Source organism: Peromyscus eremicus, chromosome X (assembly GCF_949786415.1).
Source record: "Peromyscus eremicus chromosome X, PerEre_H2_v1, whole genome shotgun sequence".
NCBI classification, from domain to species: Eukaryota; Metazoa; Chordata; class Mammalia; order Rodentia; family Cricetidae; genus Peromyscus; species Peromyscus eremicus.
In genome coordinates, this window is record NC_081439.1 from 84,804,401 (window position 1) to 84,828,409 (window position 24,009).

A 24,009-nucleotide genomic window follows, 5' to 3' on the forward strand; every position below is an offset into this window, starting at 1 on the left:
GTGATTGACCTTAGGAGTGGGAGGTCAAGAAGGAACTGTTCAAGCTCCTGACAGAGTTTGATGGAAGGGAAAAGCCCATCCAGCTGAAAGCAGGAAGTCAGAAGCTGTACACTCTAGCCTCCACCCTATTCACAGTGCCTGGTGGATATCTTCTGACCTTAGAACTTTATAGACAACCCAATAGAAGATATTGAAGACAAGAAAAGTAAAGGGGAAGACAGCCCTGGAGATAGTGTCAATTCTCTTGGCTCGGTCCACATAGACTTTTCTCATGGTTTCTCCCTCCTTTCGAAGAGGGGCTGGAGGTTGGGGACTATAAATGCTGGAACCTTCCATTGGACCTCCATCCCTTGCTTGTAGGCAGTGTCCTAGGCCATAGCCACGAAAATAGAAGCGGCTTTCTCGTATGATGTCTTCTTCCTAGAATTACAAGAGATAAAAGGTGGTATTTGAGGCCAAAGTAAAAACCAGCCAGACCACACATAAATGTCTCATATCCAATGTAATACAGGCAAATGGCTCACTACACCAGCCTACTACATGCTTTTTTGTTTACCACAAAATTTACACACACACACACACACACACACACACACACACACACACACACACACATATATAAAGCTAAGCAGTTGTATTTTGTGCATAAGTGATATGATTTCATTTGGAGACATGCACCTAGTTGCCTTTTGAATATGTATAGCATCATTTGGAGTCATCTAAAATCCACCAAAGTGTCAACATCTCAGTAGCAGATTATTTCTGACAGGTAAACAGAACAATAAAAAACAAGCAGTGAAGCTGAGATATATTGACTTGGTAAAATTGACTTTAATGAATTTAAAAAGCTTTAGAATTAGTTTGTTTTGTATATAGTACTTTTAAAAAATGATTTTGACTTAAAGCTAAGAATTCTAAAAATTTTAAATGACCAAGTGACTAGGCAACATAGGTTAAAGTTGATCATTCTTCTGAAGATCTGTATATTTCTTTACAAATTAGCTGACCTGCGAAGGGAATCAGTGAATCTACAGTAATACTTATTACCCAATATGCATTACATTCTTATACAATGCATGTCTTTGATAGACACATTAACACAGAGGAGGTACGTTTTATATAAGTAGTAAACAGTATGGTGTAGACAGCAAAGTCTATTAATACAACCATTGGCTGACAACATTGAGTAGCTATGACACAGCTGGGAAGCAGGAAAGAAGGGCAGAAAGAAATAGAAGGGGGAGAAGGAGGAAGAGGAAGAAATACCCACAAGAGTATTTCTCATATACAAAAAATATATCCTTCACATAGAAGATTATCGTATAAATTAAAAGGATTGAATTCTCTGTGGTAAAAGCTTCAGCTAAGACATTGCCTGAAATGAAATATCCTTTCATAGTATGATTTCATCTACCAACTCAAGTTTGCCCAGAACTGAGGAGGTTCAAGAGACTAGAGTCTCTCATCGCTAACACTGAGAAGTTCAAGGTAAAACAGGAAGAGTAAATCACCCTAGTTACCTGATGTAGTTCTATACATTATAAGAACAAGATACATGTATATTGTGTGGGTATGTCACATATGTATATGTAAAATGCACACAAAGAAGGTGTTAAACATTTTGCACAATTCGAGGGACATTGTGGGATCTTTATAATAAGGACTCTGCAGCTATAGAACCCGATTGAAAAGTAGTTTTATAGATGAGATATTGGTATGGTTGGTCATAGTAACTCCTGACTATTACATCACCCAAAACTGAACTGTTAGGAGGGCAAGCCTGGTACTGGGCATCAGTGGCAGACAAACTCAGACAATTCACAACAAACCCTATTCCTTCCTCTGCCATCTGTTATCTCATATTTAGACTTGTTCACAACTATATTCCCAGTGACAGGCGCCATGCTTGGAACCTAATAGACACTCAGTAGATGTCTGTTGAATGGATAACTGGCTGATGAACCACATGCTCTTCATTCCTAGGAAGGAATGGAGTGGCTTTTTGTTGCGATGATGCTAATATCTTGTCAGGGTCCCAAACTAAAGAGTCTGCTCAGAAGGGAATCTCACTCAGTTATGAAATACTTGGCAGGAAAAACAATTACTATTTGCCTCACTATACAATGTCTCCATAGCCTTTGGCTTCTGCAAAGGCAGTAGCACTTTAAACACAGGAAAAAGTTAAAGTCTTCCCACCAGAGAGCTTTGCTGTCCTGTTCTTGATTTATCAGGGTCTTTACAGAGAGTTGTATGTGTGTATGTCAGAGCCAGTTCACTATCCTGCTCGTCAACTTTGAACTGGTACAGTTTGGCAGCCTGAAGGCTTTGCTCACTTATCATTTTAGCCTCTTTTATCAAGGCTCTTGATTTATCTCACATGCAATCTGTAATTAATTTTCACACTTTTTCTACAGGAGAGGTTTGCTGGGTCCATTTTACAGAAGAGGAACCAGAGGCAAGCAAGGTATCTCAGAAGGAATTGAAAAATGAGAGGGGTAAGTAAAGTTAAAAAAAAATCTTCCTAGCATTCCAGTTCAGGACCCTATACCCCACTCTTCACCTAGCCCACCAATTAGAAGATACAACTACAGAATATAGGTATTGAGATAAAAACTTCTAAAGGAGAAAGTCAGATGCAACTGCTATTTCTGTTTTTATAAATCCTATTATTTCTCCTTTTATCCAGTAAATCTGAGGGAAATTATTTGGAAATATTTCCCAGGCTAGAAAAAAATCACTTCATATAGAAGGGAAACTATATCCAGTAAAGTAAGCTGCTCTTGGCTCTATTTAATGTTCATATGTATCTTTTATGGCTGGCCCAGCAAAGATGAGTAGCCTAAAATCCAAAGATAAAGGGGCCTGGGTTTAGATATTAGATATTTACGACAAATTCTGAGTGGTGAGTGTATATGTGTTGGGGAGGGACAATGTGCCATTAAATATTACTTTGCAATTTCCATGTTTATTGAAATAGAGTGAATTTTTTTCTACTTATCTGGGTGCAGAATTATGAGAGGCTAGAGAAGGAAGCTATACCTGTGCCAGCCTGGGAAATAAATGCCCAGTGGAGAAGGTGGGGTATGAAGATGGGAAAGAGTGATAAATAGTCAAGGGAGACAGGCAGGAAGAAAAGGAATTGGAGATGGGGTGGAGTTCTCAATGGAAGATGGAGAGGTGAACAAGGTTCTGAGAGTAAGTCTGAGAGTATTTGCTGGTATTTGGTAATTTTTCTAGTTCTGAAGTTATTGGATTCATAATAGCAAGAAGTTCTGCTATCTAGTTCGACAGCCTTTGCCTTTAGCTGCTATGTTCAGAGCCAGGGGCTAGCCCTGCAGGGATGATGAGAAAAGGCTTTCCCCCTTTCCTCTGAATCATTTAGGCCATCTGGGAAGACAAAGCAGAAGCGCATGCAAAACACCTGTTATTTTAGGCAGTGCTGCGGGAGAAGACCGTTGTGCAGGCGAGACAAGGGATTGAGGAGAGGTTAGAAAGAAAAGGACCGTCCCTAGGCTGGGTGGGTAGGTGACTGGCTCCCGAAGAACCCGATTTGGACCTTGACTCTGGGTTCCTGAGAATTAGAATATTTCTCTCCTCTTCCATTGGGTTTTCTCAGACTGAAGGTTTCTAGTTCTTTTACTGGAACATCAAGGCCCCCAAAAGAGGGTCTAGACAAATATGAGCTCTCTATCAACTTGTTTAGCCAGTTTAGGGCCTCCAAGATTCCTGGATAGTTCCACTGGGGTTGCATTAGCTTTAGTAAACTCAAGAAAGGGATATTATTAATGGCACAGATTTGGTTTTCAGGTTTTATTCACATCAATAAAGCCACAGTCCACTCTTAGGCAAGCCACAGTGTCCTAAGTAGGCATCAAGCTACTGCTAAGAAACTTTGTAATAACTGAGTACTGTGGCTCACTCCATTATAAGCTCATGGCCAACGTGCATATAAACATGAGCAGACAGAATGTGGGCAGTAGCTGGTTGGATGGGTACAGGGTAGGAGGTGGGACTCAGGTCAAGCTGAGTAGCTCTGTAATAACTGTAGTAATGTTTGTTACTGGGACATCAACACAGGCATTTTAGGTAGAAAAGGGACTCGACTATTTGATGGCCTGCTCTCCTTTCCTAGGAAGGCAACGTTAAAAATTATCAAAATCAAAAACTCCTGTGAATCTAAGATTTTGGTACATTTAGACAAGTTTCACACAACTAAAGAAGATGCTGAGATAGTTATTTTAGAAAAGGGAGAATCCTGTTTTCTTTCTCTTTGCTAACTCTGTATGTGTTTTCCTATCCCCACTATGAGGCAGGAAGTCTTACAGGCAGGTCTCTGGAAGAAAGAATCTTATTCAAAAAGATGCAGTTCTGTATCCATCCACTAGAGGGCTCACTATTTAGGAACCGTGAAAGAACAAAAGTGCAGAGAATTGATATTAAATCTACATGATAGGAGCCCTGTCTTCCCCAGAAAGAAATGTGAAATCATGCAGTTTGTGTGATCATTAGAAGTCATGGTGGGGTGCTCTAGGAGCAACTGAGGTGGGAGTTGGGTGTTAGGAAGAACAGAGTCCTTATATTAGTATGTCTCAGATAGACTAGAATCAGAATTTGTGTGTGTGTGTCTACTATAGATCAAACCCAAGATTTATGTATATGCTAGGCAAGTACTTTGCCACTGAGCTACATCCACTGCCCCCAGAGTCAAGATTTTTAACAGTGGGTTCGGGTAATTTGTTTTCTATCCTCCAAAAGTAATTATGTGCTTAGCCTTTTGGTTTTGAAGCCTCTGGATTAGGCAGAAAACAAGGAGTCAAAACTCGAGACATTGTGTCTCTAAAGATTAAGCAACCAGTAGCAAAGCTTTTGGCTTTGCCATAATTGGAGCTTGTTTTTCTCTGGGTAGCCCAGGCACCTCTGTTGTCATGGCAACTTACCTAGCGCCTATTGTCTGGGCAATTGAGGGAAAGCTGCTTCTGTTGTCATGACAACTTCCTCTTCTATCTCCCCTTGGTGATCACTCTGCTATAGAAGAAATGAGGCTAACAAACAAGAGTGAGGAAGAACACCACCTCAAGCCTGACAACTCTGAAGTACCTGATGATCAGGCCAAATTCTACCAGTCAAAAGAGGCAAATAGTGATCTTTTAATTCCAGTTCAAATATGGGGACCATCTTACAATGCTCCCCTTGAAAGGTACCAGTATCTGACTGAGTTCTTACCAGTAGGACAACTTACAATACTTTTCTTCTTGATGTGAGGGAAACCAGAAACAACTGTTATTACTATAAGCTTTGCATCTGGGATAAAAAGGGATCTTGGCAGTCGGGAGCCCAGGAACACCACAAAGTCACCATAATCATAGCAGCTTACAGTCCTGCTCCAGGGAAAGGTTTCCCAAGTGTAACATCCCAGCCCGGGAGGGTTTTCCCAGGGAAGTTGTTACAGTTCTGCTCAGGTCCCTAGAAGTGTAACAAGTCTGCTCAGCCAGGAGGTTTTTCCAGCGAAAGTGTTGCAGTTCTGTTCCGCTCTGGTTCTGGCTAAAGTTATTGCTTCTCTGCTCTGTTCCAGTGAAAGAAGGTCTCACCCAAACATCATTCAAAGATTTATTGGAAGGGAATAATCCAGGAGAGTGGATGCCCCTGCCGGGGTGGAAAAAGGCAGCTCCCAACTGAACAAGTACAGGGCTTTTATAGGGCTTCTTAGGGGCAGAGTTTTCCAGGGTGAAGATTTCCAGGGTGGGAATTGGTCAGATTTCAATCCCTTAGCTTGGACAAGCTCAGAGATTGACTGGATTTCATGCTCAGGAATTGGTTGTTTTTGTGCTCGGGTATTGGTTGGTTTTCCTGCTCAGGGATTGGTTAGTTTTGTGCTGAGTTGGTCAGGTGTAGCGTGTGTTTCTTTGGCTCTGGTTTCAGGGACAGAGTGTGTTTCTTTCACTGGCTCTGATTTCAGAGCCAAAGTATTTCTTTGGCTCTGGTTTCAGGGTCAGGGTGTGTTTTTTTGGCTGACCCTTTTACCCTACAAGTACTTCTCAAAGCAATAGCATTTGTGCGAAGTCAATAAGGTTCTAATACTGGCAAATATGTTTTTGTTTGTTTGTTTGTTTGTTTGTTTGAGACAGGGTCTGTATGTGGTCCTGGCTGTCCTGGAACTTGCTTTATAGATCAGGCTGACCTCGAACTCACAGAGATTCTTCTACCTATGCCTCCCGAGTACTGGGATTAAAGGTGTGTGCCACCATGCTTAGCCCTGGCTAACATATTTTAAGTGCTTACTATATGCCATACTCTTAATCCCTCTACTGCCATATAGGGGTTAATGTCCCATTGGATATTTAAAAGAAACAGAACCAGAGGAACTAAGTATTTAATCTTACTGTCACTAGTCTGGGACTAGAATCTAGGGTTCCTGATTGCCCAGCACTAGACGCCTGGATTGGGACTCAGTTTGTGGGAGGAGTGATAGGGAGAAAGGAGTCCAAAGGAAAAAGGAAGTGGAACCCTCCCTGTTGGTACTCACCATGCGTTGGCGTCTCTGCCTTCTACGAAGTCTCAAAAATTCTTTGTGCTGACGAGAGACAAAATTGACTGCAGCATACTCAAGCAGGGCAGCAAATACAAAGAGCAGGCATACAGCCATCCAGATGTCAATCGCCTTCACATAGGAGACCTGCAACATCCATCAACAGAGCAGTTATCCTTTCTGGAGTCCTCCGTGGACTAGCCAGTGGATTTCCAGCCCATATCAAAGGCTTGTTACTGTTCAGTTTTATCCTGAAACTTCTGTGGTTTTAAAGAAGTCTATCACGTTATGTATATTTTTCTGAAGGCCTATGTCAAAGAGACTGGCCTACCATCCTTTGTCTCTCAGCAGTCTCTACCCTCAGCTTTTATGAGCCTTTCCTCCCTATCCTTCATTTCCTTTATTTATTCTTCTTGCATGCCTGTTTTACCTTCTGATTCTTCCCTCTTAGTAAATAGCAATAATCAAAATCGTATTTGTTTGCCCTGTGGTATCCCCTGGGTTTCTCATAGCCACAATGATAATTCGAGAGGGTTCACAATTTCCTTGTGAGGTGTGTGGAGACATTTAATACTCATAGAGAAAGGGTCTTAGCAGAGATCACTTAGTTAGAAGGTAGTATTGGGACTGGGAAGTTCTGAGCTTTCAAATTAGTGAACTTGACATTTACCTAGGTTACAGCTTCACTGGCAGACTAGGAGCTCCTCCATTGCTTTTGTCCTGCTAACCCTGTGGAGTTTTCTGCTGCGTTTGCAGGAGTCACTCCTGAGGAATGGAGCGCAATGGTAAGCTAAGGCTTCGTCTCTCACCTTGGAGAGAATGGCAGAATCCTGAGGAGTGCCACCTAGCCCTTGTCATGGCACTTCAGTAATTGCAAGGCCCTCTCAGCATCCACCCATCTGGTTCCTACTGCACGCTGAACACCTGCCTTTGGCAGCTCTTAGGAGTGTTTGTTTCCCGCTTGCCAGGTCAAAGGCAGGTTGAACACCAACCTCTCCAGGAACAGGGTACAGCTAGCTGGCTCCAAGAGGAGGGACAGAGCTTTAGTGTAGTGAGATCCTTTTACCCCCTTAACCAAGGGGGTTCCCTGTGTAGTTTTGAGCTCACTCCATATAGCTTCCTGTCAGGAGTAGGATTCGTGAAAAGTGACTTCTTTTTATCAGCTTCTGCATTATAGGGCACTGAGAGTGTTGCAGATCTCAGCTAGGGAAGGAAAAGATTTCATTGGATAGATTCTCTACTTGTTGGTTCTCTGTGATAGTGGAGATTGAATCCATGACTTCATGCATTACAGGCATAGTGCTTTACCAAGAAGCTATACCCCTAACCTCTCATCTTAGTGGTTCTTAACTGGAAAAAAACTGTTCTACCCACAAGAGCATTTAGCAATGTTTACCAAAAATTTTGGCAATATGGTTTTAAAATGGTGATAGCTACTGGCATATCATGGGTAGAAGACCAGGATGCTCTTAAGCATCCTACAGTACATATCGTTCCTCCCTCTAAAGCATACACACACCAGAAGTATCTGCTGCAGCTGAGGTGTTAAAGTTGGCAAACCCTGCTTTCATTTCTGGGCAGTTCCACTGAAAGAGTGAGTAGTAGTGGGTTACTGGGTAACTCTGCTTAAGAGTTCCTTGGTGCTGTCTCCATTTCACCACCTATAAAGAAGGCATCCCATTTAACTGTCTATCGTCCAGGCCCACTGGGCTCTCAGGGATTTTAAATACCTGCTATGAAGATGAGTAATGAGGCAGTGATAAGGGATAGTCATGAAGAGCTTTAGACTATTAATGAAAAGTGTACCTTATGTATTTGTGGCTTGTTAATGATAAATGTGTCATTAACACATTTTAAAAAGGTCCCTGTAATTATATCACAACCCTTTGGAGGTTCTCTATTACCCTTGTGATCTAGCTATGTTACACTTACCATGGCCTTTGACCTCTGCTTACTTCTTCAGCCTCATTATGCCTCTTATTATCTATGATCCTGCCACAGTGAAATAGTTCAGTGTTTTTAAAGAAGCCAGTCTCCTCTCCTCTCTGGGATTCAGGTATCCTTTGGCTTCCACATTAGCTATCATATTTTTGAGAGGCCTCTCCTGATCATTCTAGTGTGTATTTTCCTTCTGTATGTTCTGGCTTACCCATAGCTCTTTAGCATCCATCACATAGCTGACCGTTTCTTCCGCTAGCCCGAGCTTTTCCATGTCAGGAACTATTTTTATAGTGTTCAGTGTTCTACCCCAGTGTTCTACCTCCTGAGTGCTTGGCACACAACAAGTAGTTTTTGAATGAGTGGGTAGAAGAGTTAACAATGTGTTTGTCTCTGCAGCCTCCTACTTGCTCTCTCTGTCCTTCTTTCCTTTCTTCACCTCACGAGCTAAGGGCAACATACAGAGAATTTTATCCTTCCTCCCTGGTGCAGCTTTATATCTTGTCTTTCATTTAGTTTTTACTCTTGCAGCTGTGGAGATCAAGAGCCCGGCAAAGAGATGGAAGTCAGTGTCTTTAGGGTGTTGCACAAGGCACTGAAGGAATGGTTTCTGGAGACTATGGAGAAAGACTACCCTACCTAAGTTCCCTTTCAAAGAAATCTCTTTTGCTGTCATCTCTAGATGGTAGAGTTGTGTTTTGAGTGAGAGTGGTGTTGCTGTCAGATGCCTCTGGCCCGCCCTCGTCTCCTTCCTCACACCCTCGAGGAAACCTAATGTTGTGCAAACTTGGGTGAACAAGAGCTCCTTGGCTCTTAATAATTGCTCAATAAATGCTAATTAATTTTGTTTTGTTTTGTTTTTTGAGACAGGGTTTCTCTGTGTAGCTTTGCGCCTTTCCTGGAACTCACTTGGTAGCCCAGGCTGGCCTCGGACTCACAGAGATCCACCTGCCTCTGCCTCCCGAGTGCTGGGATTAAAGGCGTGCGCCACCACCGCCCGGCACTAATTACTTTTATAATTAGCATTTATTGCTGATCCCTTTGCTCCATGGATCTAGTTAGCGAGACTATTCAGTTTAGGGTACATGCCTGAATATTTTGCTTACTGGCCAATGCAGCTATTCAGAAGTCATGAAAATATGACAAGAAGGTACTAAATGTTGCAAACAACCTCTTAACAAGTCCATTTTTTTTTTAATGAGGAAACTATGATACCTAGGCGCAGATGGATAGTGCTCACTCACAGTGGGGAACCAGAAAGGAAATTCTCTTCGAAAGAAGGCATAAATTGCAGTATCTTCTTAGTTGACAGAGACAAAAAATTGGGACAGGGCTCTTAATGCAGTGATCCCCATATAAGGCTATTACAATAATACAAGTATCATAGCTCAGGCTGGCCCTATGACTCTCCTCTAGGGATAGGCTGCCTCTAAGAGCCTCATTAAGACCCCAGTCCATTTGGGAAACACATACAGGAAGGGATCCTTGACAACTTCTTCTCGGGTGCTTGATCCTAATCTGAACTTGATCCCTGTTTATCTCTGTAGGGGGCTTGGGAATAACTCAAAGGTTTCCTAGCAAATGAAAAACCATCTGCTTCATTCCCAGATCCAAAACTCACTCTTTTTTAACTCTGACACCTGATAATTATAAAAGTAATTAGCATTTATTGAGCAATTATTATGTGCCAAAGACTGTCCTTGTATGTTAATACATAATTTATTTTTCACAATAACCTCATGGAGGGGGTAGAATTCTTAGTTTCATATTATAGGCAAGGCAACTGAGAGACAATTTACCCAAGGTCATACTATTAGTAAATAATGAGGCTGGGATTTAAAACCTAAATTCTGCCTGACTCTATTCTCCTACATTTAAACTCCCCTATAGCAATTTCATAAACATGCTGTCAGTATCCATATTACACACTGCTTAAGTCTCCAATAAAAAAGTCTTATTTGGAATAACCAATGAGAGACAGCATTTCTCAGTGTCAGGTTCCCAGCAAATCAGAATAAGAGGGGATATGTTCAAGGTAAGATTTGTTATTCTTCCATGACCAAGTACAGTACCTGGTACATAGTACATGTTCAACAAATATTTATTGAATGAAAAAAAAATGACCTCACTCCCTGATTTTCTTCGAGCCGCGCTGACCATAAGGACTTTGAGGTGACCTTTAAATTCCCTACATGAATACATGATGCAGGGAGAACTGTTCTTACTCCCATCAGCACAAATTTTTCTGCACAGTCAAAACATTAATGGGCCCCAGATGATCAGAGTCTACTGTCTTTAATTGCTATTATATTTGCAACCTCAAAGTATTCTCCTTCCCCCAAAATAAACACTATGTTTAGAGCACTTTGTAATACCTTAATTGTTAAAGAAAGGGGACAGAATTTGATTCAAAACTCTACTATTTCTTTGGTTGTTTCTGGTCAGGATTGACCTTGAGGAGGTCATTTAAGCTCTCTGATCTTCATTCTCATCTGTACTATGAGAGAATGGAACTTTTTGTGTGATACGGGTCTTTTGATGTTGACATGCTAGTATTTAGTAAGGCACTGTCTCTACTCATTCCCTAGCCAGCAACATTCACATTGTTGTACTGTTAGTAGTGGTATGTTATGGAGAAGAAGAAATGTTGCATGCCAGCTATTGCTTATCCACAGTTACAACCTTAAATCCAGGGTAAAGAGGGAGTAGCACAGCGGGGAGCATGCGATGAATGGGGAATAGGAGGCTTTATGTCAAGCAGGTTCTCTTGCATAGCTCTTCACCTTAGGCAAAGAAGCTCTAGATCCAGAGCTCTGGGTTGTCATGGTGAGGACGGTGGTGATGCCGAGGCCTACGCGGGCAGGGGCAGCATCCATGTTGATCCAGAAGGAGACCCAGGACAGGATGACAATGAGTAGGCTGGGAATGTACATCTGAATCAGATAGTAGCCCATCTGCCGCTCCAGGTGAAACTTCACTTCTATGCAGGTGAATTTTCCTGTAAGAAAAGAAATGAAGTATTAGGCTCTGAGTCCCCAGACTGCAGCTTAGCCTGAGGGAATGTGGGTCAGGAATAGGGCAGCCCTGCTGAACCAACCTCTGGGATCCTCAGCTGACCAATAAATGATACTTTCAAAATGGCCCCAGGTAATGCCAGATGCTACTGTGAAAGCTCTCTAATCAAGCCATAAAGATTGCCTTCTTGCTCCCAGAATTTTACCTTAGAGCATATGATCTTTCAAGTAACAATTACAGAAAGAGGATAAAGAGTAAGAGGGCTCCAGACTCAGAGCCTCTGGGGTTGAATCTCAACTTTTCCCTTAATAGCTATGTGAGCTTGAATAATTCACCCAAGCCTTTTTGACTGTTATGCCTTTTGTTTTTGAGACAAGGTCTTTTTTTTACGTAGCCCAGGGTAACATCAAATTTGGAATTCTGTGCTGTATCACCATGCCGATTTCCACCCAAGCTTTCTGAACTTGTTTTCTTGCCTAGAAAACAGAGTAATTAAGAATATCAACTCCATCATTGGGCTGTTAGAAAAGTTAAATGAAATATTGTAGTCGAGGTGCTGAGCACAGTAGCTCCTTCTACCTTTAAATCATCATTATGAAAGAGTTAGTTTGGACTTCATTTGCATCTCACCATCCTTCTTTGTACTTGCTCATGTCCCTGAATCTCTAGTAACAGCTGGAATAAACACTTCCTGTGTCTTAAGCAAGTGAGAAGAACAAGCTAGTATACAATTGGAAAGGATTTGCAACAGAGATCAGCTCTGGATTCTGCTAAGCAGGTTCCCATAGAGTACAAGGAAACACTATTCTGTTCCACCATAAAAATGCATTGGTTCTAGGCACATATCTCAGTGTTTTTCCTTTTCACATGCCAGTCCTCTTTAATTTATCCTGCTTCCCGTGGCGCTGAAGCTAAGAAAACATTCATTAACAGCTTCTCTCAAAACCAGAGGCTTAGGATAACACAAGAGGAAAAGCAGAAGACTTGTACAGCTGTCTCCAAATATCTATTGGGAGATGGCTTTCAAGACCCCCTCACAGATACTAAAATCCATGGGTACTCAAATCCCTTATATCAGATGACACCATATTTGTATTTAAATTGTGCATACACTTCTATATACTTTATATTAGGTCTGTATTATTCATTTTAAACATTTATTTGTGTGTGTGTGTGTGTGTGTGTGTGTGTGTGTGTGTGTGTGTGTACCACAGCATTTGTGTTGAAGTGGGAGGACAACTTTGAGTAGTCAGTTCTCTCCTTCCACCACATGGGTCTTAGGAACTGAACTCAACTCATTTACCCACTAAGCCCTATCTTTTCAGCTGTAGCTTACTTATGATATAACACAATGTAAATTATATGCCAATGGTGGTTAGACTAGATTTTGGGAGACTAATGAAAAGGAAAAGTCGATATATGTTCAGCACAGGTGAAATTTTAATTAATGCTTTCGTTCTGAGGTTGGAAGGACACTCGGACATGGAACATGTGAACATGGAGAGGCAACTGTGTGCTTTGATGCTATTCTGACTAAGGTTTAACTCCTGATTGCTCAAGATCAGTGATTTGAACTGTTCCTGCTTGCGGCTTTGGCATGCTGTCTGTCCCTATGACATCTTGCTCATCCCTTAGTCTACCCCTACTCAACGCCATGGGCTTCTCCCTGGGACATGCCTTTATTATGTACCCATATTTTCTTCCCATGCTTTCCTCCATTCTTTATTGCAATAATAGTTTGAGTTTTAATTATAAGATTAACATTTGTTTAATATAGAAAAAGGAGAAGAGAAAGAATAACATTCTTAGGCTCATATTTATCATATCACTACTAAGTGACTAGATTTTAATACTTTAACTAAATCCTGTAGCACTTTTTGGGGTAGGTAAAATGATTATCTCTCATATTACAGATAAGGCTACTGAAGCATAAAGAGATTCAACTATTTTTCTCAATGGTATCCAACCAGGATATAAAGAAGCTAGAATCTAAACTCAGGCTTATATTACTAAACTGTATCACACTACTTTAGAAATATTTAGTAGTAGTATTTCCTTTCTAGGATATTAAATACATATTTTTGCTTTGTTTTTATCATAGTATAGTCATGCTCTGTATACATCATTGATTTTTTTTTTTTTTTTTCCGAGACGGGGTTTCTCTGTGTAGTTTTGGTGCCTGTCCTGGATCTCACTCTGTAGACCAGGCTGGCCTTGAACTCACAGAGATCCACATGGCTCTGCCTCCCGAGTGCTGGGATTAAAGGTGTGCACCACCACCACCTGGCACATCATTGAATCTTATTCCCTTTTTAAATTTGTACTTTCCCATGAAGATAGAAGAACTGTGAAAGTATCATGTTCACGATGGCATACTATTTTACCAAGCAGGCACACTTTAATTTACTTCTGCCATATGGGTGAATAGTTAGAATAATTCCAAGTTCTTGTTAGCATTAATAGTGACAGAGAAATCTTAGTGACTAAAACCAATGAGATATTTTGTAATATTTTCTTAAAATACATTCTAAGGGTGGAATTCCTGTATAGATAAGTAGGAAAAAAACTAGCCTCTAGACTAACGTTCCTCAAAATATGGTGTTTCCTGAACTACCTGCATCATAAGCCTCATGATACTTGTTAACATGCAAATTTCTAAGCATTTTCTGTAGTATATGTGATCAGAATCTCCGAGAGTTATAGCCTAAGAATCCGTGTTTTTAAAAGACTCCCCAGGCGAATATAGTGAATACAAAAGCTTGAAAACAATTCACCTACTTACAGATTGCCACTCCCCCTCCCAAGTTTCTACTGATTTCTCCTTCCAGGTATAGTTTGTCAATTCAAGGAACTGTTTCCCCCCGCCCAAATCCCACGCAGCTGAGTTGCTAAAGGAGATGAGGAACCAGCTACTCTTAGGAAAGCTAAGGATTGAGCTGTGCCGTTATGAAGAACAGTTCCTCTCCACTTCCCATGCTCCATATTCAGGAAAAGAAGTTAGTCCAGGAGGGCTGGCCAGTGGAGGTGACTATGGAAAGTGTGCCTGGTCCGCTACCTGCGTCCTCGCTGTTTGAGCACAGCTATTGACAACTCCTAAATGTAGATTTCCCAGCTTTCACACCCAACTGGCCCTAGGAAAAAGGAGACTCTTGCTGCTCACTGTCACAGGCCTCTTGACTGTGCAGCATATGAGAGCGATACAAACATGGGCTTTGAGGTTGGATCTGGATTTGAATTGTAAATTTGACATCTACTACCTGTGTGGCAACTGATTGAAAGTCTACCCCCTCCTCCGTAACTTTCTTTTTAACGTTTATCTTCCCGTCATTCATTTTTTCTATATGTATATATGTGAGTATGAGCATGCCACAGTGCATGTGTGGAGGACAGAGGAGAGCTTGTGGGAGTCAGTTCTCTCCTTCCACCATGTGGGTTCTAGAGAGTAAACTTGGGTTGTCAGTTTACCTGCTGAGCCATCTCTGGCTTTTCTGTGTTCTCTTCATGAAAGTGGTGCTGATAGCCACTTCCATGATGAAATAAGGTATAGGACACATGGAGTGTCATAGCTCTTCTATTCTGTTGAGACTCTAGTGGAACCTGGTTGTCTTGTCCCCTTGTCTCCCTTTGAGACCCTCTAGTACCTTATAAACACTAAAGACCTGTCTGATTCTTACCTGTGTTGTAGTGCTTGGTACAATAACCTAGATCCTTCTCATCCCGCAAGATAAATTGGGGAAGTGTCAACCCCTCAGCCACTTGGACAGCAGGAGCATCTTCTAGCCACTCAAACACGAGGTCATTCATCGTGTAGCCAACTGCAAGTGACAGAGATGTCAAAGAGCTTCAGAGTGTATGTTTTGGGTGAGGGTAGAGGTGAAGTTAAAGTTAGCAAGTGTACATAGTTGAGGAGCAAGGTTTGGGGTTTAGGAATGGCACACTAAATCTTGGAAAAGGGGATATTTCAGAAGAGGGTATGTCCTCAGTTGTCTCAATTGTCTCACAGGCTTGAGCAAGTCAGAAAAATCCTACACTACTATGTAGGTCTCAAGCTCGGCAAATGCCTAGAGAGCAATTACTCTGGCAGACTTAGGATGCAGGCCAAGCAGTTTGGAAAGATGTCAAGGACCCCAGCTGGGAACCTCCTGCCACTTCTTAAACCCAGAGGAGTAAGCATGTGTACCAACCACATGTCCTGAGCTGAGCGAGCCTCAGAGCCAGGGCTTCTGCCACTTCACCTCAGGGAAGAGAGCTATTTCTGTCCTTCCAGTCATGCATGGGCGAATGTGCATGCCACAGACTCCTAGCCAGGGACTTGAGTTGGAAAAAATGGAGACTTAATAGCTGAGCATGCCAAGTTGCTCACAGATTACTTGCAGTTCATGAAGGCTCCTGCCACAGACATGATGACCATGTTCTCACATGTAAGGGGAGACCGAGGTTTACAGAATCTAGTGTACGGTCCACTGTAGCTGTGCGACTTCAGGTGGGTTATCCACGTTTTTGTAAAGTGAGGCTAGTAGAGGCTGCTCCACTAAGTTTTAAAGTTGTGAGGGATAATGGGACCCTGCTTGTAAAGATGATGTATGAATTCTAGAGGGTGGGACCACAGGGCACTTTCTTCGCATCACTGTCCCCATGTGCTAGAAACAGTGCAACCAGTTTTCTTCTCTGAGGGATGTCTCCTATCTCAGTGTCGCCTCACCCAGGTGACAGGTGAAGAGTGAAAGTAAATGATGACCCACCCTTGCCATTTTTTGGCTTTTCTGCACATTTGCCAGCCCATGTAGGTTGACACCTTCGTATAGAGGACCTTGGCCGACTTCACCTCTCTAGGCACTGTCCTGTGTATATGCCTGAAGCTGTCCTCTCATTCTCTGTAATCATTAGCGGTACTCATGGAGAATCAGTTCCAAGGGTACCTTCATCTTGCCCCAAACTGGCATATATACGGGCATCTTCAATGTCTTAATTCTGGGAGAGGAAGGTAAAGCGACTTTAGGGACTGCAAGAAGAAATTTGGACAGAGGATGCACCCTTCAGGTAGTGCCCATGGCCAGTGCAAGCACATTCTGTAAAAGGCTAGGAGACATTGTGTTCCCGTAAAAGGCTGAGAGTCATTATGTTCCCCAACTCTATGGAATAGTCAACCCAAGTCATGTGGGAACACAGAAACCACACTGGGCTAGGTGTCAAGGAACCTTGGCTTCTAGTCTTAGCGGTGACCAGAACTGATTGTGTGTGCTTGGGCAAGTCCCTCTGCTGTCTGAAATATCATCAGAGGATATTAACTAGCTGTTAAGCTAGGCCTTGCCTTGCTGTTCACTAGAGACACTTACAGCTTTCCAGCTGCATTGTGCAGGTCTGGATGTCCATTGGGAAGTTCTTGAGGTCCATTGGGCAGGACAAAATGAGGGTCAATCTGGTGGGAGCAGTAAAAGAGTAATGACATCAGTTTACTGGGGTGCCACATTGTATAGCACGGGCCATCTTCCCACCCTTCCATCGCCATCTGGCTGCTTCTTCTTGATACAAAATCCCCTTGATGTATATTAGGTGCACCTGATACTGTAGAGCACATTCCCATTCTTGAAGATGCGTAGTAACTTGTTGTCTGTGGTCACCTCATGGAAGTTGGCCCCTTTCTCATTGGCAAAGAAGAGGTCTGGCTTCCAGATAGAGTCGAGCATGGAGGGGTCTAGGTCCAGAGAGTCATCAGGATATTCTCGGTAGGCCAGACGTGGGTCATTCCACTGTTGCCGCAAGAAGACATTTACCCGGTAGTCCTGGAAGGGTGGCAAGGAGGGCCTATCAGAGGCAGTGCTTTTCCCAGGGGTCCAGTAAAACCAACATGAGCAGAAGGGCCATGAGGAGGAAATGCTGAAGATGCATCTTGGGGGCAATAGATATTTTCCAATGGAGAAAGCCCACTTTGGCCAAATATGGCAAAGATGGGAAGGGAAAATACATTCACTTAAATATCTACTATATGCCGGACTCTCTGCTAAGTTCTTTTTTGTAGGACTGGGGGTTGAACCCAGGTTCTTGAGCATGCTGGGCAAATACTGTATCATTGAGCCACACATCCCCAGCTCTAAGTACTTTCCTCAGATGCATCATTTTATTTAAACCGCTCATCTTTCTTGTGTGGAGAATGGTTTCATGGATAACAAATGGATATCCATTTGCATATGGATAACAAAGACCAGGAAAGATAAGTCAACCTGCTTACCATAACTATTAGGTGGCAGAATTGGAATTTGAACTCAGGTCTTCCTGATTCAGAAGCCTGCACTCTGCGTTGGGTTACTTCACATGTTCAATGAACTGTTCTTAGACTCGTTTGCATTTAGCTAGGACAACCCTGGACTAGCAGTAACCTCTCAGTCATCAGCTCAGATCTCCCAGGGCTTAAGCTGGGATCACAAAGCAGGAGGAGGACAACAGAAAGGAAATGCTTGCTATCTGGTGAGCTTCTCCCCTTCACGCTGGAATGGAAGTGGGGAATAGGAAGACTCCTTACCATGGTGGTCTCAGTGACGGAGCCAAAACTGTTGATGAAGATGTTGCAGGTCACATTCACAGGTGGGCCTAAGGGTAGCAAAGCACAGCCCATTGGCAAGGCATTCCAGAAAGCTGAGCCCAGGTTCCAAAAATCCCTCTCTGAGCTTCAGATCAGACCACTGCTGGGAAAAGACTGACAGCTACATGGACCCACAGGCAATAGGGAATAGAGGCTCTTTCTGAGCTAAAAGATCTAGCCTTGAACTTCCAGCCTCCTTCCTTAAGACTGGTCATCGAGTACTAGCTAAGTAATGTGCCACCCAAAACAGTAAGCATGGAGGGAATTTAGTAGATGGATGTTTCTTACCTTTGAAATTGGGCCTAATCCTGGCATCATATCCAGATGTTCGTCCCATTAGCTTATCCAAGAAATCAGAGGGGGACATGGGCTGGGACCCTTTGGGCCCAGATTTGACATCCTCTTTTGCCAAAGCCACACTGGACAGGAGAAGAAAAGAAGTTTGAGGATAGTTGTTTTCTACATTGATTACAGATTGTGCTTTCCCATCTCCATCACCCTTGGATGAATCTGCCCATCAGGCTGTAAGATAAGAGAATGGGCCTCTGGTGTACTAAATGAACAGACAAACAGTTAGTCCTGGGAAATGGCTTTCACATAGATTATATGTTTTTACTCTTAATTCTCAAAAACATGGCATTAGGACTCTCATTTCCATTTTAAAGATGAGAAAGCAGGTTGAAAGTTCCTTGACCGACATCTCAGAACTTCTGAGTGACACAGTCAGGACTCAAACAGCGGACTAAGGAGCTACTTAGTGTTCTCTTCCTGAAGGCGCTTGGAAAGCATTCAAAGAAGAATGGCATCTTACCCAGTGTGTTACTAATATAGCCTAGCCAAGGATAGGAGGGGCTTTAGGACAAACAGCTTCCCTGAGAGCTGGTATCGGTTGCTTGGGCTTTCTGTAAGATGTGCAGGACTTAGGACTCAGCTTCTATTGGGGTAGGCTTCATTTGTGCCATTTATTTTCTTCTTTTTTTGCATGGCAAGAAGCTGTGTTTAAGTGTAGGCTCAGGGCTACTACAGGCATGGCAAGAAGCTATGCTTAAATGTAGGGTCATGGCTACTACAGGCTGGTGAATATGGTAAATAAGCAGGGATCTATAGCCATGGGAGAGTTTCCCAACAGAGTGATAGTACTGAGGGAAACTCCCATCTTTCTCTACCTAACAGCTTAATTGGGGGATGATGTCAGTATGTTTTGGCCTGGCATAGAATCTAGCCTCTTTTCTTTTGTCAGTTTTCCTCCTAAGAGACCCAAGGAGGTGGATCAGTGAATAAAATGCCTGTTATAGCTTTTGTTAGAGCACAAGCACAAGGAACAGCGTCCAGATCCTCAGCACCCAGGTAAAAGTCTGGTGGACATGGCAACACTTATAATCCTACCACTGGGGAGTCTAGCTCTCCTGTGGCAAGCTGGATAGCTAGATGAGCTCAAACTGGCTAGATATGACCCTGCCTCAATATATAAGGTAAAGAATGATTGAAGAAGACATTTGACATCAACCTCAGGCCTCTACACATATATGCACACATGCATGTCATTGTGCACCCACATGCATTCATGCCCACAAATAGGCAAACACTTGGACATACATACACAAGTTTCCTTCTAGGAGCAGAAAAGTCCCTTCCACATACCCATGTACTAGTGTACTAGCCAACACACAGACTAGGCACCAAGGACTCAGTAAAACCCAAGCAGAGAGGTAGATCTCAAGACTGCACTCAGCCAGACTTGTGGCTAGAGCAGGTACTTTCTTGATGCAGCTTCCTGTCATCACTGTGCCAGACATAGCCGTCTCCACAGCTGCCACAACTGCTGCACTGTGGGACTGAGCGGCAGGATGACAGCTGTCTTTCTGTGTCCTAGACTCCTCTAAGCCAGTGGCCCCCTTTCCCCAATAAGTCTGTGTTCTAGTCGGTGACTGGTAGAATCATTAAAGAAGCTAAGGTACCACATTAAGTGCTTCACAAGCCTTAGTTAGGTTAATTCTCACACCAGTCCTCTCTCATTATCTCTATTACAATTGGCTGTCTATATCCATGGGACATTGGTTCTAGGACTCCTTTGTAGATAATCAAATTTTCAGATGCTTTAATCTTCTATATAAAATGCTGTAGTCTTTGGATATAACTTGTGCACATCTTCCTGTGTACTAGCAAATCATTTCTGGGTTCTAATACCTAATGCACTGTAAATGTTATACACATGGTTGTTTAGGGAATAAGGACAAGGAAAATCCAAATATGAGCAGCACAGGTGCTATTAAATATTTTGTGTCTGGGATGCTTGAATCTGAAGATGTACAACTGATGGATGTGGAGGACTGACTGTATGTAGATTAGGATATGGGGGACCAGTGAGGTGGAGGCGAGGTGACTTCTCCAGGAGCCTAAAGCTGGTGAATGGTAAAGCCAAAATTCAGAGCCAGAGCCAGTAACTTCAAGACTCAATGTGTCTGTCCTAGTACTATCACAAGGCAAGTAGCCCAAGATGATGTACCAGAGTGAGGAATGGTCAAGACCTGTCCTGCTGTGACTTCCTAGAGTTCTGCTTGAATCCCCAAAGCAGGCGGAATCCCTTGCCCTGGGGACAGAGGGCCACCCTGGCCCCTGGCAGGAGTAGCCAGAGCAGGTGGCGTAAGCAGACTGGGGATATCCAAGGAGGTTGGTAGTGATGCTGGGGCAGGCAGAAGTCTGTGGCTTCACCACAGGATGCCCACACTAGCCAGGTGCTTCTGCTGCTGCTGTTGCTGCTGTTGGCCATCTGCCACCTGCCTGCTGGGACGCCATATGGCCCTGCCGACAGAGCAAGAGACCTCTCTATTGTCCTCAGCCTCACTCAGGTCACCTCTCCACTAGTCCCTGTCCTAGGACTCTAGGAGAGGCTGTGCATCTTCTGTCTTTAGTTTAGCCTCCAAACCTGTTTTGGTCCCGCATCTTCTAAGATTGTCTTGTCTAAGGAAACATGACTAAGAGTTACTTTGTGAAACCACTATATCCACTTTTTCATTCCTGAAAAGTTCCAAACACTGACAGGACCTAGAAGGATCAAGGACTAACAATTCTCATACAAGGCCCTTGGGTGGTATGAGGAGAGAACTTTGGTTCAGCTCCTGGGTGCTTGAGCAACCTTGAGCAGGTCACTACCCTTCTCTAGGCTTCACTTTCCATACATCCAACAGATAACTTGAACTTAGGACTCTTAAGAGCCCCTCTTCCCCTGATTACATCCAGTTTATAAGCACACATGGTAATTGTGCCACTTGTTCTTGGATCTTGAGGTAGTCTCCCCTCTCCAAGGGTCAACTCAGTGACCCCGTTATGTCTATCGTGTCTGTATCCTTTCCCTCCCTCTAAGTCGCCATCCCACTTGGAGCTGCTTCTCACTTCTAAGCATACTGGCCCACTTTGCACCCTTTCCTGCCTGCCATCCAGTGTGTCCATAAACAACGGGGCAGAAAGCACCTCAGAAGCAAGATGTTCTGGGACACTCCTTGGGTTAAGACACTGCTCTGGCATTCACTCTTTCCACTTCCTGAAGTATTCCTTTGAAGACCGGTTCAGCCAAGCCATAGCTATCTTTGCTACTCAGTGTACGTGTGAACCTAGACTAGCTCTTGTTATAGTGAGAAGGGGACAAACAGTCAGGACATTTACAAGGAGCCCCAAGAATTCCGTGCTTGCAAACTCAGGAAATAACTGCTACCTGGTTCCTCTAAAAGGACAATGAGCAGCCATGTGTACAAGGGCAGGGTGACTGCAGAAAACTAAGGTGCAGGTAGCCCAGCTCCATCCTGCTGTGGTCCTGTAGCAAACCTATGCCACCTGCAGCCTCTTTGGCAGGTGTCTGACATGTGTTTCTGTCATTTTTAGGGATCCAGCTGGTAGGGATATTGGGTTCAGTTACAGAACAAATGACCTCCATTTTAGGACTCAGCTACCTAGCCCCTACCCAGGCCCATGCAATTCACCCATATAGAAGCTCCTCCACTGGCACTGGAGCCCTACATCTGTACTGGACAGCTCCTGGGTCCTGACTAAGGAGGGTGTGTCCACCCCCAATGCCCTCCAGACTGGTTTTTGTTTTTTGTTTTTGCAAACTTAGAAGAAACTGTGCCAGCAGCTACCCCATCTGTTACCAGCAGCCCCCCAGTTAGTGTTTGCATGCACCTCCTTCTCACCCCACTGAGCTCACCTGAGGAGGACCTTCCCTGGCAGGGTCCAGAGAAGAAGGAAGAGGGTTGCAGGAACAAGAGTTGTCATTCTGCAGAGGGACCTTGGAGTCCTTTCTCAGCCTGGCTGCCAAGGTGAGAGCAGGTATCCCCGTGGGAAAGCCAACAGTATAGAGCCCTTCTCCAACTTGGGCTGGAATAAGGAGCCTGTGTGGCTGGGCTAGGAGTTGAGCTCTTTTTCCTCTCCTGACTCTTCTGCCCCGTCCTTAGCAGTCAGGGTCTAGAACTATTCCTCTGGAACTGAACCTGACACGAATAACCCTCCCAGCCCCAGCTCCAGCTCGGACTTGTCTTGGACTGAGGAGGGCCTCAGCCTGCCGGTCAGAGAGCCAGAGAAGATTCTCTTTGGGTAGCAATCACTCTGCAAACCCTGGAGAGTCTTGGAGGGGAGGGAGGAAGGAGCCCGGTAGAAAGATGTTTCCCTCCCTCCCACATCCCCCTAGATGCACCCTCCGAAAGCAGCAATTTAAAGGCACAGTCGCCAGCAGCTGGAGTGGGGTTCCCAGCTTGTCTGAGTACTGGGGAGGAGCTTGGGCTGCTGAGCTGCCGCTTGGGGAGAGCCTGAGGTGTTAGGTCCAGCCTCCAGCTCTCCGGGAGGAATGCTCATACGAGCCTGAGGTGTTAGGTCCAGCCTCCAGCTCTCCGGGAGGAATGCTCATACGAGCCTGAGGTGTTAGGTCCAGCCTCCAGCTCTCCGGGAGGAATGCTCATACGAGCCTGAGGTGTTAGGTCCAGCCTCCAGCTCTCCGGGAGGAATGCTCATACGAGCCTGAGGTGTTAGGTCCAGCCTCCAGCTCTCCGGGAGGAATGCTCATACGAGCCTGAGGTGTTTGTTAGGTCCAGCCTCCAACTCTCCGGGAGGAATGCTCATACGTAGGCAGCCTTATTACCCCTGTACCTAACAGTCTTCTTTTCAGCCTGGAGCCAAGATAGGGCACTAGAGTAAAGTCTTAATGCTTTTTCTAAGGGGAAAAGACCCCAGAGGGGTCATGGGGGAGCCTCATGGTATCCTAAAGATGACAGCTTCAGGTCAAACAAAGGTGTAGAAGAGGCTGACTGCAGGGACTGCTTTTCTGTACCCTCTGGATGGAGGCATGGTGGATGGCGGCCCACAGACTGCCCCTCTCTTTACCTGCTCCATTCTTTCTCTTATCCCCTTCAACCTGGTAGTTGTGCATTCTCTCCCCTGCTTGGTTTCCTTCCCTCAGGTAATCTCTGGAGCCTGTCACCTGTTGTAGCTCTCAGAATCCCTCCTCCTCAGTGTCCACTCCCAGGCCTGCTTGTGGGAAGGGACAACTGTCCTGGGTGGAGGTACGGGACGAGCATGGCGGGGAGATTGGCTTTGTAAGCTTGAGAGGGATCACAGGTGGGAAGTGAGGCCGGGAGGACTGGGTCAGCAGCCCCACAACCCTGACAGCTCAGGGAAGAGAGACGGGGCGTGCGCGAGCTTCCTGCCTTGCTTTCTGCACATTTGCCCATGCCATCCAGATGCTCACGGAGCTCCGTTTCCTCCTGGCTGCTCTTTGTCCAGTTTCCCCACGTGTCAGCTAAGGAAGCACAGGGACTTCCCCTAGTGCCTCGCCCTCCCCGCTTTGCTCTCTTCCTCTCCCTGAACTTTTCCATCTTCCATCTTTTTTCCCATCTCAGGTTTCCTCTGTTCCTTCCCCGTGTCTCACCCCCTGTGTCTGTCTTCCTCTCCACCCCCCACCCCC

At 44.2% G+C, this 24,009-nt stretch overlaps 2 protein-coding genes across 6 annotated transcripts in view; one reads left to right on the plus strand and one right to left on the minus strand.

Annotated features, from left to right (window-relative positions):
* Plp1 (proteolipid protein 1) overlaps positions 1 to 24,009 on the plus strand; it is a 101,564-nt gene that overhangs the window by 18,527 nt on the left and 59,028 nt on the right. For all 5 annotated transcript variants that reach the window (XM_059250938.1, XM_059250942.1, XM_059250941.1 and 2 more), the window contains one exon: positions 2,415 to 2,495. The gene's annotated coding sequence lies outside the window, so the exon portion shown is untranslated. The remainder of the gene's footprint in view (positions 1 to 2,414; positions 2,496 to 24,009) is intronic.
* On the minus strand, positions 130 to 22,328 carry LOC131899462 (glycine receptor subunit alpha-4). Its single transcript, XM_059250932.1, has 9 exons — positions 22,261 to 22,328; positions 18,348 to 18,478; positions 18,000 to 18,067; positions 17,039 to 17,262; positions 16,816 to 16,898; positions 15,154 to 15,294; positions 11,248 to 11,462; positions 6,524 to 6,673; positions 130 to 420 (listed from the first exon to the last, which is right to left on the minus strand). Exons 1-9 carry the CDS (start codon positions 22,326 to 22,328, stop codon positions 130 to 132), a joined length of 1,371 nt encoding a protein of 456 aa, XP_059106915.1.

Excerpts from the sequence above, each read along its gene's own strand:
- LOC131899462 (XM_059250932.1), bottom strand. The coding sequence starts at position 22,328 with ATGACAACTCTTGTTCCTGCAACCCTCTTCCTTCTTCTCTGGACCCTG. Across the intron at positions 16,899-17,038 it reads AATGTGCTCTACAGTATCAG|ATTGACCCTCATTTTGTCCT; the intron begins GTGCACCTAATA and ends TGCTCCCACCAG. Across the intron at positions 6,674-11,247 it reads CTAGAGCTTCTTTGCCTAAG|GTCTCCTATGTGAAGGCGAT; the intron begins GTGAAGAGCTAT and ends TGGATGTTGCAG.